Consider the following 17,692-nt stretch of genomic DNA (forward strand, 5'->3'; position numbering starts at 1 on the left):
ATGGGTGGAACAACAGGTTGTATAATGTTTAAGTGTGCAGCCTTGGGGGCCAGACCCACTGGATTTGAATCTTGGGCAAATTGCTTTCTTTTCTTTGCTGTTTCCTCATCTGTTACAGAGGAATGACAATAGTTCTTAGTTCCTGCTGTTTGTTATGAGGAGTGAATGAGTTGATACACATAGAGCCCTAAATCAGTGCCTGGGGGATAACTAGATTTATCTTTTTTTTTTTTTTTTTTTTGGTACTGGGGATCGAACTTGGGTCCTTGCACTTGTGCAGCAGGCGGTGAAACCACTGAGCTAAATCCCCGGCCCTTAACTAGATTTATCTTGATGGGAGGGAAGATGGACAGATGAACAGATAAATGAATGGAGGGCACATGATTGAACCAAGGGAGAAAGGAGCAGTGAGGGAGTGAATGGAGTCACAGACACATGAGACCACCTCAGACATTTTATTAGGGGCTTAGAAAGGAATCCTAGAGGATCTTTCTTATTTTCCCAGAACTGCGCCCAGGAATAGATCAGAGCTGGACATAGGACAAGGTGACATCACCATGGATTTCCAGCGTGTCCACACTCTGAAAGGCTGGGAGGCGATGGGAGTAGTCAAAGAGGTGCTGGCCATTGGCGAAAACTTTGAAGCGATCCATGCCGCAGCGAATGGAGAGCTATAGGAGAGGGGACGGGGTGGGCCATGAGGCCACAGGATAGAGGCAAAGTGGGGAGGCGGGGAAGGGAACCCCGGACTCACATCAAAGAACTGGCCTGGGCGGAATGGGTTGAAGGCGAGATTTCTCTCCTCGGAGCCCCATGAGCCATTCAGATGGCTGTTTCGGACCACGATGCCCTCAGACAGGCGGGGATTAATGTGCAGTGCTCTGTCCCCGGAGAACCCCACCTTGAAGTTGATGGCAAAGCTGGGAGCAAAGAGGGAATGTCAAACAGGGGCTCAGCATGTGGGTCTCCAGGGGAGAAAGGAGGTCTATATCCCTAGGTCTGAGGGAGGAGGCTGGGCCTGGACCCCTGGGCCTGAGGGAGGAGGCCTGGAGATTCCCACCTCAGTCTGGGTGCTGTACCTCTTGGCTGTGGGGGGTATGTAGCCCTTGATTATGATGGTCCTTCGGGCGCTGAGCCCCCCATGCAGTTTCCCCATATACGGCACAGGCTGTGGAGAACATGGGGTTCCATCAGCTCTCAGGTTACCAGAGTCCAGGTCCAGGTACATTTTTTCAAGAGAGGTTCTGTTCCTCCTGGGAAATGTCCCCAACCAAGTCCCCTCCTCCACCCTAGTCACCAGTTTTACCATCTCCCCACCTTCCACCCAAACACCCTCATCCTACCACCCCGCCATCCCTCTTCTGGCCTCTTCCCGCCCCCAGTCCCCGCTTCCCCTTCACTGAGCCCCTCCATGGAGCCCCATCCCCGAAGGACGCCGTACCGGGTTGAAGACTGGGGGTCCCGTCATGACCTGTGAGGTGAGGAAGAAGTGACACATTGGGCCATGCCCGACACATAGCTCTGCACACCTCCTCACGCAGGGGATTCTCCAGAGCTGAGCGGTACAGGCTGCGCCCCTCGCCCACCCTCAGTACCCCAGGCATAGTGCCCTGGCACTCACGGGCAGGCTGTTCATCTGCATCTGGGGAGGACCATACCCAGGAGCCTAGAGGGTGAGCAGAGGCAGGATGCTGAGGGGCTGGGGCCTCCTCAGCCACCCTCCTTCCCCCTGGGAAACCGTTCCCCAGCAGGTACTTACAGGGTAACCCGGCATGCCCATGGGTCTCTGTGGGTACAGAGAGGGAGGTCAGGGGTGGAACCCCATGTTCAGGACTGCAGGGTGTTGAGGGTCCCGGCCCTGGCAGCCCACTATCACTATATGAGTGACCTCTGAAGCCCACAGGGACACAGACGACTGGTTCAGGGAGGGGACCTGCCACGCTGAGCCATCACCAGTGCCCTGTGAGCCTCAGCACAAAGCCTTAGGACAAGGGCTGTGAATTCTATTCTCTGCTGTCTTCCCACTGCCCTGGGACTCTCTCTTGCACCCTGCTGCTGCTCAGCTTGGAAGCCACATGGAGAAGTGGAAGCACAGGTAAGTGTAGTGGCACATGCTATAATCCCAGAAATCTAGGAGGCTGAGGCAGGAGGATCACAATTTGAGCCCAGCCTGGGCAATTTGGTGACTTAGTGAGACCCTGTCTCAAGATAGGAAAAAATAAATTAAAACACAAATAAATAAATAAATGGCTTGGGAACTGTAAAGCCTTCAGTGGATGGGTACATGTACCACTAGGTCCCTGTGTGTTGCTATGATGTCTATTCTGCCTTCCCTACCCCACCTCTTTGCTTCCTCACAGGTACTATTACCTGAATCAAGGGGTTTTGTTTGTTTGTTTTTGTTTTTGTTTACAAAAACTGGGGGTTGAGCCCAGAGCCTTCACACTGAGCTACATTCTCATCTCTTTTTAAAATAATTTTTTGTTGTCTCACTAAGTTTAGGGTCTCACTAAGTTGCCTAGGCTGGAGCTTGAACGTGCAATCCTCCTGCCTCTGCCTCTAGAGTGTGGGGATTACAGGTGTGCACCACTCTTGGCTCTGAATCAAGTTTTATAGGGGATTCCCTTTCCTTGCGGCTGTATCACAAATATCTCTAGACTGAGCTTTTTCTTCTTTTGTGGCTACCAACTTGTTTACTGGATTCTATATCTGATGATGAAAGAGGCCCCTGCCATGTGGCAGCTATCTATTGTTCTCTCTCGACTTGAGTCATGAATATATTGTCTTTACTCACCCACCTGTTAAAGAACACTTCTGTAGTTTCAGCTTTGAGGCTATGTATTTTGTGTTTCAATGTGGTGCTGGGGATGGGACCTAGGACCTCCCGTGCTAGACAGTCCCAGCCCCAGGCTTGTGTAAGTGGCACTGTGACTCTCGCGGTGGGTGTGTGGCGGCGGCTGTTTGCCCACTTAGGATCTGGGAGTGCAGTTTCTAGGTCCCTGGGCCGAGGGTTTGCTCAGGTTTCAGATGGTGGCAGCCATTTTCCAAGAAGTCTGCACCAGTTCACAACCCCCACAGCCCTGTAGGGTGACTGTCTGTCCCACATGCTTGTCACCAAGTGGGACTGCATAGCTTTTTTCTCATTATAGCTCTGATGAATGTGTGGTGCCCACTCACTGTAGCTTTGAGGTTCCCAGGTGACTAATCCCAGCGGGGGTTTAAACAGCCCATGGTGCATTTGTTTGCTATTTGTGAATTTTTTACTCCTTATCTACACTTATTGATTCAGTTCACACACCACCTCCTCCTCCTCCGGGAAGCTCTTCCTGACCCATGACTAGGCCAAGCCCTTCCTTTGGACTCTCTAAACTGCCTGTAGATATTATAGACAGATGAATTAGGTAGAAATATTATCGGCAGTCAGGGCTAGGTCCTTGAGAGGGTCAGGACAAAGGTGAAACATACCACAGCTGTGGCCGGAGACACATCATCTGAAAACCAGGCCTCAAAGTAAAGACAAGATGACCAGACCTACATACTTCCTCAGAGAACAAACACTGGGCCTAACGAAGTCTAGATAGCCATCAGCCACCCCAGTGAGTAACCAGAGACCTCTGAACCCACCACTTCCTAGGAGAACCTTTGTTCTTTCCATCCACGCTTGTTATGTGACTTGTTTCCCAACTGGACCATTATTACCTGTGACTATACTTATAACATCCTTATTGGATGATCATGGCTGGGGTCCGTGTTGTACCCATGTGGGTTTCTCTCTATAAAACTCCCTTATAAGGGCCAGGGATTTACCTCAGTGGCACCGCGCCTACCTCAAAAGCGCAAGGTCCTGAGTTTGATCCCCAGTACCCAAAACAAAAACAAAAAGCTCCCTCACGGAGTGGGGCCCCCAGCCACCTAGGATCCCTCCTCCCCCTCAGGAGCTTTCCTATCAATAAATACCTTTCTACTCTTAACCCCTGTCGTTCCTAGAATTCATTGATTTTTAGAGAACAAGAGCTCGGCGTATCAGACAGCTAACAGGTTGGGAGATATACTACTTCATATTTCATCTCCTGTATTTTTTTTTTTTTTTGGTACCGGGGATTGAACTCAGGACCTTGCGCTTGTGAGGCAGGCGCCGGAACCACTGAGTTAAATCTCTGGCCCAATCTCCCATATTATTTCCTGTATCATAGATACCCCACCTTGGCCCTAACCCTCCACCCGCACCTCCCCGTCAGGGGCTTGGCCACTGGAAGCCGTGATCTGCAGATGTCTCTGTCTTCCCAGTGGACGTCTTGGTCACCACAGAGTCTCTGGTGTCACCCCTTGAAGGGACTGGCACCGATCAAGTGCTTGGGCAGTAAATGAATGTGAGATCAGATTAAGGAAGGAAGGATGCGAATAAGGGAGGGGACCCCACACACCTGGCTCGGGGCAGGCTGGCCTCCGAGGAAGTTGATCGACTGAAGCTGCAGGTCCCCATCCACTTGCAGGTGAGTGACCATGTGTAAGGGGAGCCGGTGCTTGAACTCATAGAAGGGCTTTCCGTTCACCGTGACCTGAAGGGCAGGTGTGAGAGGTCCAGAATGAGTGCCGTGCCTGGGGTGGTACGAGCAGGGTCTTGTTTTGTTTTGTTTTGTTTTGTTTTTTGAGACAGGGTCTCCCTATGTAGTTCAGTGAGAGGCTGAACTTACTATGGAGCCCAGGCTGGCCTCAAACTCTCAGTGATCCTCCTGCCTCAGCCTCCCAACTCCTAGGATTACAGGTGTGTGCCACCATTCCGGGTTTGAAGCAGAGTCTTTTTGACTGGGGGTGCAAGGTCTTAGGGGCGAGGTAGGAGACCCTCAGAGGCAGAAACCTAGGTGTCCAGAGGCCTGAGGTAAAGTCAAAAATGAGCTCACAAGCTTTAATCCCAGGACTCTGGAGGCTAAGGCAGGAGAACAGCAAGTTCAAGCCCAGCCTGGTCAATTTAGTGACCTAGTGGGACCCTGTCTCAAAAAAAAAAGGAAAGGAAAGGAAAGGAAGGTAAAAGAGACAATGGTTCAGTGCTGAGTACATTCACACTGTAGATAAAAGGCAAGCCCATGGGTGGCTGGATGGGAATTGGGACGCAGCCTGGCCCCGGAAGGTGCAAGGCACACGGGTGTTGGGGCTGGAAGGTCTGTTTCTGGCCCAGGGCACACTCTCCTTGCGAAAGCCCAGAGGGCATGCACTCTCCTGTCCTTGGCCACAGCCACCTGCGCTGTGCGAGTCAGCTGTGTGGGCCTGCACAGGCCCAGATTCAAACACACGGGGGAAAACAACAGATGCACAGCATGTAAGAGACGCTGGGACAGGATAGGACGAGTGGCAACATAAAGGTGTGATCACAAGTGGCAACATAAAGGTGTGATCACAGCATTGTGACTGTGTTTTAAAGGAAATGTTTATGAATGGAATGATGTCATGTCTGGAATCTACTTTCAAATAACATGGAAAGTAGAGTGTGCAGAGATGAAGGGGAGGGTCCCGCGGGGCCCTGTCTGAGGGTGTGGGAGACACAGGCTCTTTGTGTCTGGTGCTTGCTTCCGTGGGAGTCCAGAGCCCAAGGTCAAACACAGCCAGTGCCCTCCTTCTGTAAGACCCGGAAGGACTAGATGTGGCTCTGTGGGTTGGAAGGCTCCCGGCAGGTGGGAAGAAAGCAACAGAAAAAGGTGAGGTAGGAGCTGGGAGTAGTGGTACTGGAATCCTAGCACTGTGGAGGCTGAGGCAGGAGGATTGCAAGTTGGAGCCCAGCATAGACAGCACTGACTTAGTGAGACGCTGTCTCAAAATAAAAAAGGGCTGCCGATGCAGCTCTGTGCAAAGCACTGGCTTCACTCCCCAGTACCAGAGGGAAAAAATGAGGTAGGAAGGGAGGAGGAGGCTGGGGAAGGAAGAAAGAGGGAGGGAAGGAAGGCAGGCAGGGGGCTGGGACCTTGTAGTGATCGGCCAGGACCATGAAGACCAGCTCAAAGGCGTTGCCCTTGCTGAAGGGCATGCTCTTCTTGCGCTCCTCCTCTCCCCACTGGCCGCCCTGCTTCGTGTTGAAGACCACCTTGTCCCAGCCATCAAAGCGGGGATTGAAGTGGAAGGCAATGTCTGACCCCGGGGAACTTCCCACCACGAAGTTCACAGAGAATCTGGAAAGACATCAAGGCCCAATTCCCTGGCGCCACCTGCCGGGGCCTCCGCCAAGAAGCTGTCCTCACAAGGGCCCAGCCCTGCCTGACATGGGACTCTGCACTGGCCCTAGTGACCCAGGCAAGGAGGGAAGTCATGGCCATGTTGCAGGAGGCAGAGCCCCACAGCTACTCTTCTGCTCACAGCTTCTCCTTTGTTTAAAACAAATTTTTGCTGTTGTTGTTGAGACAGGATCTCAATATGTAGTCCATGCTGGCCTTGAACTCACTGTGTAGCCCAGACTGGCCTTGAACTTGAGGTGATCCTCCTGCCTCAGCCTCCTGAGTACTGGGATTACAGATGTGTGCCACCACGCCCAGCCGGATAGCTTCTCCTTCAGGATCACTCCCAGCTTCAAGTGACAACTGCCACCAGTTGACTTGGGCATTACCCAGCACTTATTTACCATAGATCAGGCCCTGTCCTATGCACTTGACTTCTATTGGCTGGGATCTCCCTGCTCCTTCCTGGCCCCTGCAGGTCATTCCCCCTTACAGCCAGGGAGACCCTGTAGACACTCAAGCCAGAGACCAGTCTACACTGCCCAACACGGCAGGCTTTAGGAGGTTGACATTCAACAGGACAGGTGTGTGTGTGGCTGTCTCAGGACCTTTGCACTGGCTATGTCCTCTACCTGGACTCCTTTCCTCCGCTATTCCTCTTTCTCTCTCTCCTTCTATCAGTTGAGGAGGCAAAAGCTCTCTCCTGGTGCCAGGCATGGTGGCGCACACCTGTAATTCCAGCACTCAGGAGGCTGAGGCAAGATGAGGCTGAGAGTTTGAGAGTTCGAGGCCAGCCTGGGCTACATAGTGAGTTAGCCAGCCTGAACTATACTGTGAAAAAAAAAAAGCCCACTCCTAGTCAGAGTGCAGGAAGGGGAAGGAAGAAGGCCCCCTGGGTGAATCAGCAGGGCCTGAGTTATCTAGGCTGGCAGGGGAGGGTCTCACCGGTTCATGTTCTTGTTGGCCACTCCTTGGATATAAACTGACATTCCGATGCTGAGGCCACCCGGGATGGGTGCATTGTAGGGCAGAGTCTGTAGAGGGGGCCAGGGAAGGGTCTCAGAACCCTTCCCCCTCACCAAAAAGCCCCCCCTTCCTTTAAATGGGGAAGGGGAAACTCGGGGTGAAGGGACAGGGGATGAGGATGGTGCTGAGCCAGGTGTGGCCTCAAATGGGCTGAGCATCCGGGTGGGGGTGACTCAAGCCTTGGGGTCAGTATCGGATAAATCAGACCCCAGGGTAGGGACCCCCAAGGATCCAGGTCAGGGTGAATCGGTGTGTGGGGTCAGGAGGACCCAAGGCAGGGCTCTCACCGGGTTGTAGGAGGGCTGGTAGCCTGGCGCAGGGACGTAGGCCATCTCGAGGCTGGGCTGGCGGCTCTCCTGGAGAGGAGCTGCAGGATGGGAATGGAGGTGGCCGCAAGTGGCAGGTGCCTTTATACCCAGGGGGAGGGGCTGGCAGGGAGGGTCCACTGGGTCCCTCTTCTGCGGCTGCCTAGGGCACACCCTCCCCTCCTGTCCCTACCAGCCTTACTCATGACCCCATCCCTCCTGTAAAGAGGAAGTGTGGTGGACTTCGGCCTCTCCAGAGCCTTATCAGAGCCCATAAAACCCTGCCTGGCCTCTGTTGGCAGAGGGAGGGCGAGGCCAGGTGGGCAGGGCAGGGCAGGGCTGTGGGCACCCTGGGGACAGGTGGGCAGTGGACGCAGGGAGGGGCTGGGAAGGATCCTGCTTCCCTGTATGTCCAGCACATCCTCACCCAAGCATCATGCTGTTTGCACAGTGGGCTGGAACACAGGCTACTGGAGCCGGAATTCTGCTTCCCATCCGACTTCATCCATTTCTTGGCTGTGTGATGCTAGCTCAGCACCTGGTCCTCAATTTGCCAATTAACTATTCGTATAATGGCGATAATAATAGTATCATAGGTCCTCCAGAGGAATCACTAGTTAATAAATGCTCAGAGCAGGACATGGCATACAAAAGGGATTAAATTAATGCTTGGTCTCTTGGACTCATTCTAAATGCAAATCCAGAAGGCTAGGATTACATATGGATAAGAAAACCTAAAGCTTAAAGCAATGTGATTGCTGGCCATGGTAGCACACACCTGTTATCCCAGCTACTCAGGAGGCTGAGCAGGAGGATTACAAATTCAAGCCTTGCCTGGGCAACTTAGCCACTTAGTGAGACCCTATCTAACAATGAAAAAATAAAGAAGGGGTGGTGTCCTATGCCTACAATCCCAGCACTTGGGAGGCTGAGGCAGGAAGATCACTTCAAGTTTGAGGCCACTTAACGAACTGAAAGCCAGCCTGAGCAAGACCCAGTCTCCAAAAACCTAAAAGGGGACAGAGGTGCCCTAGTGACATAACTCAATATGAAGGCCCTGAGTTTAATCCCCAGTACCAAGACAAACAGAAGCTTGAAGAAATAAGGCAATTGCTAGGTAATGGCACATGCCTGTGATCCCAGCTACTCAGGAGGCTGAGACAGGAGGATCACAAGTTCAAGACCAGCCTGGGCAATATAGCAAACCCTGTCTCAAAATAGAAACACAGAAAGGGCTGGGGATGCAGCTCAGCGCTCCCTAGGTTCAATCCCCAGTACTGGGCTGAGGCGTGGAGGGGTGGCAACTGGCTCAAGACTGGGTAGCACCGCCCCCACCCTGCACCCTCAGCAGGGATGGTCCTCACCCCACCCCCGCACCTCCGTCCCGACCTTCACAACTGCCGGGGGACACGAGCATCTTAGCCCATGCAGTAAAGACACCAAGTTCTTTACAAGGATTTATTGCTCTTGAGGAAAGATAAGGCCTTTGGGCTTGGAGAAATGAGTATCATAAACTTATAAACAGGACTGTGTGGGAAGGCACGAACAAGACCATCTTCACCAATCCTCCCTTTCCACACAGATAAGGACACAGGCGGGAGGCGGTGCAAGCGCGACCCTGGTGACCCTGGTTTGGGGCCTGGGAGCTGAGAGCTCTCAAAGCTTGGAGAAGGTGACGCTCTTCAAGTCCTTCTTCTCCATCACCGCCTGGACAGATTTGATGATGTCCTGGGTCTGCAGCATGCTCATGTTCCAGGAAGCCTGGGTAGAGGGCGGGGAAAGGCTAGTAGCACACCAACCAGAGGACGAAGAGTGAGCCTGCACACAAGCCCCAACCCAATTGGTCACCCCGGGACCAGGGTAGGCTTGTGATTGGCCGGAGTGAGCGCCTTACCATGTAGCTGAGGCCCTCGGCCACTGAATGGTCGCGGGCATAGAGCAGGTTGACTTTAGTACTCTGCACAGCCACCGGACTCTTGCTGGAAATCTCACTGGCCAGGGTGAATGCGGCATCCAGCATGGGCTCCTTGTCTGGGAACACACGGCTGCGAGGGAAGGGGTGAGAGGAATGGGGAACAGCGGGGCCTGAGATAGGCTCTCCTCCGTCCCCTTGCTGGGGAAGTGGCCTCGCCCAGTAGGAGGAGGAAGACCCGGGGGAAAGGGTTGTGTCAGAGCAGGATGCTGAGCACCTAAGGACACAGAGGGGACCTTGAGAGCCCCGCCCAGTATGGCTGCCCCCCCCGGGGGGGCCCTACCTGACTAGTCCGCTGCTCAGGGCCTCATCAGCCATCATTTTGCGGGCAGTGAAGGCCAGCTCGTTGACCAGGCTGCAAAAGGGTTGCTGCTGTCACCCGGGCCCATCAATGTCCCGTGGTCCTCTCCCAGCTCCGCTCACCCACCCACCTCTGGTTTCCGATGACTTTGGGGAGGCGCTGCAGTGTCCCCACATCGGCGGCCAGGCCTATGTCCACTTCCTAGGGGAGAAGTCGGGTCAGTGTTTGCTTTCTGCTCAGTATTGCTCCCCATGCCACCTCAACATCTGTAACAGTTTGCGTTTCCTGAAGAGGACCCATGACCCTCTCCAAACACGCGCCACCTACCCTGACTTCCTCCACGCCAAGCCTCGTTTTTTTTTGTTTGGTACTGAGGCTTGAACCCAGGGCGTTCACACTGAGCTACATTCCTGGCCATTTTTTGACAAAGGCTCTTGATAAATTATCCAGGTGAAACTTGACTTGCAATCCTCCTGCCTTGGCCTCTCTCAGTGGTAGGAAGGAAATGTGCACCATGGCACCTGACCCTAGCCTCACTTTGTAAGGTTCAGTTCTGACTCCCTCTTCAGGAAGCCGTCAGGCCTTGCTCCATTGGCCTGCCCTGTTCCTGCTCTGCCCCTGGTCCACCACTAACTGCCCAAGGCCATGCAGGGCCCCAGGAATGGGAGCTCAGGGGATGACTCACCGTCACCTGGAAGCAAGCATCCTGGGCACAGTACCGGATGTCACAGGCAGTGATGAGGTCCATGCCTGGGACAAAGAGGCCAGGGACACTGAGCAATGGTTAGAACTAACCTCTCCTCCCAGGATGTGGGACTGCATCCTGGGACCAAGTCTAAGTAGCAACAGAGCTGAGACTGGAGGCTCTGGTGGAGGCTGGTGGCTGCAGACTCACCAGCGCCAATACAGGGCCCATGGATGGCAGCGATCACGGGCTTGGGGCACTGGAAGGGAACAAGAGTGGGGATCAGGTTTGCTGAAGACAGGAGTGCAGAGGGGGTGGTCTCTTGGTCCCTAGATCCACCTGCTCAATGACGCTGAAGGTCTTCTGGTACGAGCTGATGAGGTTATGAAGGTTCCAGGCCACACGAGCTACATCGTCTCCTGGGGGCTGCAGGAGACCAGATGCCATGTCCACAAGGTCGATACCTGACGGGAGGAGTTAGGGGCCCACCAATTTTGTGGCTGCAACTTTAAGATAATCCTGAATCTGACTTTTTTTCTACCAGCCATTCTCTATGCCTCTCATCCTGGTCCCCTCGTTCCCACCCCACATAGAGGCAGAAGCAGCCTGTGAACCTCGAGTCAGGACCTCTCTTCTTCTCTCCCACCCCTTAGAATAAAAGGGCAGAGCCTTGGGCTGGGGACTTAGCTCAGTGGTTCTACTGCCTGCTTCAAAAGCGCAAGGTCCTGAGTTTGATCCCTGGTACCAAAAAAAGGGCAGAGCCTTGTTTAGCATATGCCAGGCCCTGGGCTCCATCCCCAATGCTGCAGTGTCTTCCCCAATGCTGTGACCTGGTCCTGCATGGGCAACCCCCTCCACCCCAGTGATGCCCTCAAGACTGACTTGGCTGCTTCATTCAGGGACACCTCCTCGGAGCAGCTGCCCCAGCCACTTTCCATCTCCAGCTCTGCTCCACGGCCCACCCGGCACATCTTGCTGTCACATAGTCAGGACTTTATCTCACCAAGCACTGGTCTCTCTAGGATGGGGGCTCTGGGAAGTCTGGGGCTTGTCTTTTTTTTTCTATCACTGTCTACCTCTGGCCTGGAACAGGGCCTAGTACACAGTAGATGCTCAATTAGGGAACAACACAGATGACAATTGCTGCCCTTATGGGGAGACACACAAATGAGGAAGAAAGTATATTTTGTCAGGTGGTGGTAAGTGCTCAAGGAAAACAAAAGGGAAGTAGAATGAACTCCGTGTGTGTGTGTGTGTGTGTGTGTGTGTATGCGCACTCATGCGTGGGGGGACTGCTGCAGTGTCAAATGACACCCTCACTGGCAAGGTGACATCTGAGGACAGACCTGGAGGAGAGGGAGGGCACCATGGCATGTGTGGGAAAGTTGCAGATGTGAGGAACAGCTGGTACAAAGGCGCTGTGGTGGGAAAGGCCCTGATCTCTCCAAGGACCATGGCAGATGCCCATGAGCTGCAGCAGAGTAAGCAAGGGAGCAGGAAGAGCCAAGGTCAGAGGTGAGGGGGCAGAGTGTTGGGGAGGACTTGGACTTTTACCTCATCTGGCTGAGCAGAAGCATCCTTCACTTTCTTTCACCTGAGGCTAATCCTTCTTGTCCTCTCACTGGTCACTACACAGCGCCACTGACAAACCTGAGAAATCATCCCCAGGCTCGGCTGCGCCCCTCAACTGTTGAGGCTTCACTGTTTAAATGTGAGCTGGAAGGAGCCAGGGCTTGGCAAGGTGGCCTTGTGCAGGTTACGGATACAGAAGGCAGGATGCCGTGCTACCTGGCTGGGTCACTTCATCTAGGGACCTGGGTGGCTTCTCTGTGAAATACTCATAAACCCTCCCAGAAACAGACAGGGCCACAGGTGTGCACGGAGGTGCAGCCCCAGAGGCACTGAGCGGGCCTGGCATGCTGGGGCACAGTCACCACTAATGTGTTCTCCGTTTCATCAGAGGTCATGAGCTGGATCAGCCCACTGGTGGCTCTTGGCTTGTAAGAGGCCCCATGTGACTCAGCAGCTATGATAAGTCCCAGAACAAACTTAGCATGGCATCTTGTAACACCTCCTGTCACTGGCTTTTCTGGTTTGCTCGCCCTTCTGGACTTGCAGACAACTGCAAGGAAATAAAGGGCACCAGACCATGGGACACCCGGCAAGTAGTCATTAAAAAAATTAGCAGTTTTAGCCAGGCATGGTGGTACATGTCTATAATTCCAGTACTCTGGAAGGCTGAAGCAGAAAGACTTCAAGTTTGAGGCCAGCCTGGACATAGCAAGAACCTATTTCAAAAAGAGCAGGGTGGTGGTAGCTGGATATATACTCTGTGAGGGTCCCCAAGTCATCTCTGGGTGCCCAGCACTGAACTTGGCCCAGTGGAAAAATCAGTGCGTGTGACATTTTGCTTCTGGTATGCCCTAAAGAACCAGCCTCCCATGATGACATACTGCATATACACTTTGGTTGGACAAGACAACTACCAGAAGTCACTTGAAGAATCTGAAAGAAGTGAGCGCTTCAAAACACTGGCCCGTACAAGCTGAGCCACCTGTTTTAAAGCTTTTAGCCTGATCGCAGTTTGAGGTTGTACTTAGAGAGCCATGAGACAGAGTCCTGGGTGAACACAGCTGGTAAAAGTGAGGGAGAAAATTCCAGAAAGGGAAGAACCAGAAAGGGGAGCCCCAAATCCTGTGTACAAACTGTTGAAATCTCTTGCTGATTCATGAAACCATGCATGCAGCAGGGAACAAGATTTAGAAGCTAATTCCAACTAAGCACTGAAACAGGAAATTCAGCGCTCTCTGGAGTTATATAGTAGAATTTGGAGTTTACATATCTTATTCGTCTATCCCAACAGGAATGTGAAAGCCATTTTCAAGAGAAAAGATAGTAAACAGAAACTGGCCCCTAGATGACCCAGTTCTCAGAATCAAAAGACAAGGATTTTCGAGCAGCCGTTGTTAACTATGCTCAGTGGGCAAAGGAAAATATGTTCAAGACAAATAAAAAGATGCAACAATTCAGCAGACACATGGAATCAAGTCAAAATTTGCAAACAGAGAACTACATTTGTGTGTGTGTCGTGATGCTGGGGATTGAACCTAAGGCCTTCACACTGAGCTACATCCCAGATCTTTTTATTTTTTATTTTGAGACAGAGTCTTGCTAAATTGCCCAGGCTGGATTTGAACTTTTTTTTCCTGGTACTGGGGATCGAACTCAGGACTTTGTGTTGCAAGGCAGGCGGCAACACCACTAAGCTAAATCCCGACCTGGATCTGAACTTTTTTTTTGTTTTTGGTACCGGGGATCGAACTCGGGACCTTGTGCTTCCAAGGCAGGTGGTGGAACCACTGAGCTAAATCCCTGGCCATCCCAGAGTGCTTGGATTAATAGGCATGCACCAGCATACCCAGTGAAAACTACAATACTTTTATTTTTATTTATTTTTTGGTTTTGGTGCTGGGGATGGAACCCAAGGTCTTCAGCACGCTAAGCAAGTTCTCTGAAATGAAAAGTCACTGGATGGGCTTAACAGCAGAACAGAGATGACAGAAAAGCCAGTAATGACCAATAGAAATGATCCAATCTGAAGAACAAAGCAGCGGGGCTAAGGAAAGATCTGACAGACATGTAACTGCAAACCTGGAAACCAGTGCCAGGTGCTGGATGATTGCATGGAAGCCTGCTGTTGCTTTAACACACTTGGCTGGCACAGCAATGGACTCTGAGGGAGTAAATGCCTTATTCAAGGCACACATGGAAACCCAGATCAGGGCCCATGATCCATTATGTTCTGTTGGATTAATTTCTTTTTTTGTTTGGTTTTTTGCTTTTTTGAGACAGGGTCTGGCTGTGTAGTTCAGGCTGGCCTTGGACTCACAGCGCTCCTCCTGCCTCAGCCTCCCAGTGTGCGCTACCATGCCAGGCTGAACTAAATTCTGTATTTAAATTTTTTTTTTCTGGTACCAGAAATCGAACTCAGGGCCTTGTGCTTGCCAGGCAGACACTGCACCCACTAAGTTACATTTCTGGCCCTCTGTACTTAAATTTTAAGTGTGAGGGGGATTTAGTTTAGTGGCACTGTGCCTGCCTTGCAATTGCAAGGTCCTGAGTTCAATCCCTGGTACTGCCAAAAAAAACCCCAAACAAACAACTCAGTGATGCCTCTGCCTGCCTTGAAAGCGCAAGGACCTGAGTTCAATCACCGGTACTAAAAAAAAACCCACCAAATTAACGGGGGTGGGGTGGGGGGGCAGAGCTAGGAATGGAACTGAGGGCCCTCAGGCATGCTAGGTAAGCACTCTGCTACAGAGGTGCATTCCCAGTCCTCTACATTTAAAATAAGGCCCTATATGGGCCGCAGATTTAGCTCAGTGGTGCCACCACCTGCCTCACAAGTGCAAGGTCTATCCCTGGTAGCACACACACACAAAAAAAGCCCTATAAAAAATTATAAACATGTAAATTAGAAGCTGCTTAAAACCTTTATTAAGAAGTAGTTGTCCCCAGGTGTGGTGGTGCATGCCTGTAATTCCAGCATTTGGGGGGCTGAGGCAGGAGGATTGCCATGAGTTAGAGGCCAGTCTGGAATACTTAGTGAGTAGGGCTAGCACGTAGTGAGATCGTGTCCCAGACCAAAGAAGCAGTTGTTTTAGTTCCAGGAACAGAGGTCACTAGAGGTAAGGAGTACCTGAACTGAACATTTTCCCTGCACCAGAGATCACCACAGCACGGCAGTCAGAGTCTTGTGCTATCTTATTGAAGCATTCCACCATCTCCCTGTGGAGAAGCAGAGTGAAAGGCTACATCTGGGGTGGAAACTGCCTGCCCTTATGTCCATCTGTTCCCCAAGCCCACCCTGGGCTTGTCCCCCACCCCCATCTCCTGCATCAGGTACTACTCCAGGGTCTGCAGGCCAGACCTCCAGAAGGCCTTGTTCATGGCATTCCTCTTGTCAGGCCTGTTTAACTGCACGTGGAGAACATGTTTCCGGGCAGATGTCACCCGAAGGGACTCATATCTGTGACCTGGGGCTTCAGAGGCAGCTGCTTGGAAGGCCTCATCCTGTGCAGTGGAGCTCATTGGGCGAAGGCCCAGGTTGATGCCCAGCTGGATGGGAGCTAAAAGTCCTGGAGAGAGAGGACAGGAGAGCCTTCGATGAGGCCGTAATAGGAACAGTATCCTCAAGAGCAGAGGATACATACCTCACTGACTCTAGATTGGAGAACAAATTCCTTAGACATTTTAGATTGGGGGCTAAGGGCTGGGGTGCACTTACTAGTGTTCAGTCTGAGACTACTTCAGCCCCCTAACTATGAGACTGACCCAAGTCACAGGCCTGGGGACCAGGGATTTAGCTCAGTGGTTAAGGTGCCTGCCTCGCAAGCACAAGGTTCTGAGTTCGAACCCCGGTACCCAAAAAAAAGGACACCTAAACTTACAGAGTTTGGGCCGTTCGTGACCCCCCCCACTGGCCTCCTCTCTTAGAGCTGCGGTAACAGCATGACACAGCGACGGATCCCCACAGATCAGGAGGTGACTTACGCCGCATCAGCAGGTTCCCCGCTTTACAGGAAGCCGCCATCGCTGCCGACTCAGCCGACTTCTGGAGAGGCTTCGAGTAACAAGACGAGAGTAAAATAAGGGGGCGGGCACAAAAATCCGCCATGTTGGGGGAAGACATCGAATCCGAAGCCTAGCTAGCAATGACGCCCTTCCTCACGCCATCTTTACTAAGGGCAACCGGAAATAGTCTTCCACATTCGCTGGCGAATTTAGGAGACAAGTTTAGGGATAAACCCTTTGCCCCAGTGGGAACGTGGCCTGATAGTCACACTGCTGCTGGAGATTTCTATATAAAGTTCATCATAGCGCTGTTTTGTAAACGGTGGACAGATTAGAGCCAGCTGAAATATCCAAGGACGTAACGGCAGCAGAGCAACTGGAGCCCTCCAACAAATATATGTGAACCAAAACTAGTTTTAGCTCAGTGGTTCCGCCACCTGCCTTGCAAGCACAAGGTCCCAAGTTCGATCCCCGGTACAAAAAACAAAAAAAAGTTGATATCCAGTACTGTGTTTACCCACACGAGGGAGGGGGGAGTGAAGAGTGCAGGCTATCCGGTGTTAAACACTGTACTGTCTGAATTCCCATACTATCAGGAGCAACATTTTCCATTGTACGCAGAGGAAACAGGCTCAGGGAGGGAAAGTCACTTGTTCAAGGTCACTGGGCTTCCGGACTGTGGAAGTGGGATTACATGCTACATGATTCCCAAGTCCGTTTTTTTCTTTTGTGCATGTATGCAAGTGTTATTTTTAATGTTTTTGACTTCAAGTCCATGTTCTTCCTGGTACTGAGTATTGAACCAGGGCACCCCCATCAACCCCACCCCCCACCCAGAGCCAGTGCTCTGGTATGGGGCTACATTCCTAGCACTCAGCCCTCTTCTATTTTGAGACAGGCTCTTGCTAAGTTGCCCAGGCTGGGCTCAAACTGGTGATCCTCCTGCCTCTCTGCCTCCCAAGTGGTTGAGATTACAGGCGTGTGCCCCTGGGCCCGGCTAAAAGCCCATGTTCTCAAACAAATATAACCCCTTGGAAAAAAGGGTTACCCAAGAGCATAACAAATACTGCTTAAGTAGGGTCCTCAGGGAGATGTTCACCAAGGCTTTGAACAGATGTCTGTGGGCCAGTGGGACTGTAGGGAAGCTTTCCTGCTAATGAATGTCTGCTATCTGGTTTAAAGTCCCAGCAACTATCCATCCACATAGGACTGCCTGCTTAATTATCCACACAGTGGGAAACTGAAGGCACAGATGTCAATACATGAGACAAGTTTTAAAACAGTGCAGTCCTTCGGTGTAAGAATATGAGAAGCTAGGAAACATTGCTTCTCGGCCTTCTGGCTAAGATCAAGTGAGAAGCTAGGAGACAGATTGGTAAAATTGACTTTTGTCCCCATCCCCTTGACTGGTTTAAAAAAAAACACTCTAGGTGATTTACAAGTAAAACTTTTCCTCGAAAAGCTGTTTGCTCATGTGAACAATGTCACATGACTTCAGTAGATGTTAACAATGTATGTTTAAAAACTTCAGGTTAAGTCTCTGACGCAGGTTCTCAAACACACGTATGTAACTCCCAAGGTGACGTCTATGACCTGTTCCCCTGCAGGCCACCTTGTCCTCCGGGA

The 17,692-nt window shown here is 51.9% G+C and overlaps 2 protein-coding genes across 4 annotated transcripts; both read right to left on the reverse strand.

Annotated features, from left to right (window-relative positions):
* Window positions 1-436: 436 nt before the first annotated feature.
* Window positions 437-7,723, reverse strand: Lgals4 (galectin 4). 3 transcript variants are annotated; one of them, XM_004859065.4, is made up of 10 exons: window positions 7,517-7,723; window positions 7,149-7,237; window positions 5,957-6,161; window positions 4,425-4,559; window positions 1,760-1,786; window positions 1,622-1,666; window positions 1,442-1,471; window positions 1,080-1,168; window positions 755-920; window positions 437-671 (listed from the first exon to the last, which is right to left on the reverse strand). In XM_004859065.4, exons 1-10 carry the CDS (start codon window positions 7,559-7,561, stop codon window positions 525-527), a joined length of 978 nt encoding a protein of 325 aa, XP_004859122.1. In that variant the 5' UTR covers window positions 7,562-7,723; the 3' UTR covers window positions 437-524. The 3 variants fall into 3 exon arrangements, with proteins under 3 accessions (XP_004859122.1, XP_021095442.1, XP_021095443.1); XM_021239783.2 differs by lacking the exon at window positions 1,760-1,786 and having other exon boundaries at window positions 7,517-7,696; XM_021239784.2 differs by lacking the exons at window positions 1,622-1,666; window positions 1,760-1,786 and having other exon boundaries at window positions 7,517-7,696.
* Window positions 7,724-8,978: 1,255 nt separating this feature from the next.
* Window positions 8,979-16,251, reverse strand: Ech1 (enoyl-CoA hydratase 1). Its single transcript, XM_004859067.4, has 10 exons — window positions 16,046-16,251; window positions 15,423-15,630; window positions 15,192-15,280; window positions 10,832-10,956; window positions 10,703-10,751; window positions 10,493-10,557; window positions 9,938-10,008; window positions 9,790-9,861; window positions 9,429-9,579; window positions 8,979-9,295 (listed from the first exon to the last, which is right to left on the reverse strand). The coding sequence occupies exons 1-10, from the start codon at window positions 16,182-16,184 to the stop codon at window positions 9,191-9,193; spliced, it is 1,074 nt and encodes a 357-aa protein (XP_004859124.3). The 5' UTR covers window positions 16,185-16,251; the 3' UTR covers window positions 8,979-9,190.
* Between the last annotated feature and the right edge of the window lie 1,441 nt (window positions 16,252-17,692).

The sequence above is a fragment of the Heterocephalus glaber genome, unplaced genomic scaffold (assembly GCF_053883595.1).
Source record: "Heterocephalus glaber isolate CG9 unplaced genomic scaffold, H.glaber_assembly_v1.0 deba00001561, whole genome shotgun sequence".
NCBI lineage: Eukaryota > Metazoa > Chordata > Mammalia > Rodentia > Bathyergidae > Heterocephalus > Heterocephalus glaber.

Bases quoted from the DNA above. Each gene is read 5' to 3' on its own strand.
- Lgals4 (XM_004859065.4), bottom strand. From the start codon at position 7,561: ATGGCCTACGTCCCTGCGCCAGGCTACCAGCCCTCCTACAACCCG. The intron at 7,238-7,516 runs GTGAGAGCCCTG...CCCCCTCTACAG, and splicing joins ACCAGCCCTCCTACAACCCG to ACTCTGCCCTACAATGCACC. The intron at 672-754 runs GTGAGTCCGGGG...CCTCTCCTATAG, and splicing joins GCCCAGGCCAGTTCTTTGAT to CTCTCCATTCGCTGCGGCAT.
- Ech1 (XM_004859067.4), bottom strand. From the start codon at position 16,184: ATGTCTTCCCCCAACATGGCGGATTTTTGTGCCCGCCCCCTTATTTTA. The intron at 15,281-15,422 runs GTCTGGCCTGCA...GCTTCTCCACAG, and splicing joins ATGAACAAGGCCTTCTGGAG to GGAGATGGTGGAATGCTTCA. The intron at 9,862-9,937 runs GTGGGTGGGTGA...ACCCTTTTGCAG, and splicing joins AAAGTCATCGGAAACCAGAG to CCTGGTCAACGAGCTGGCCT.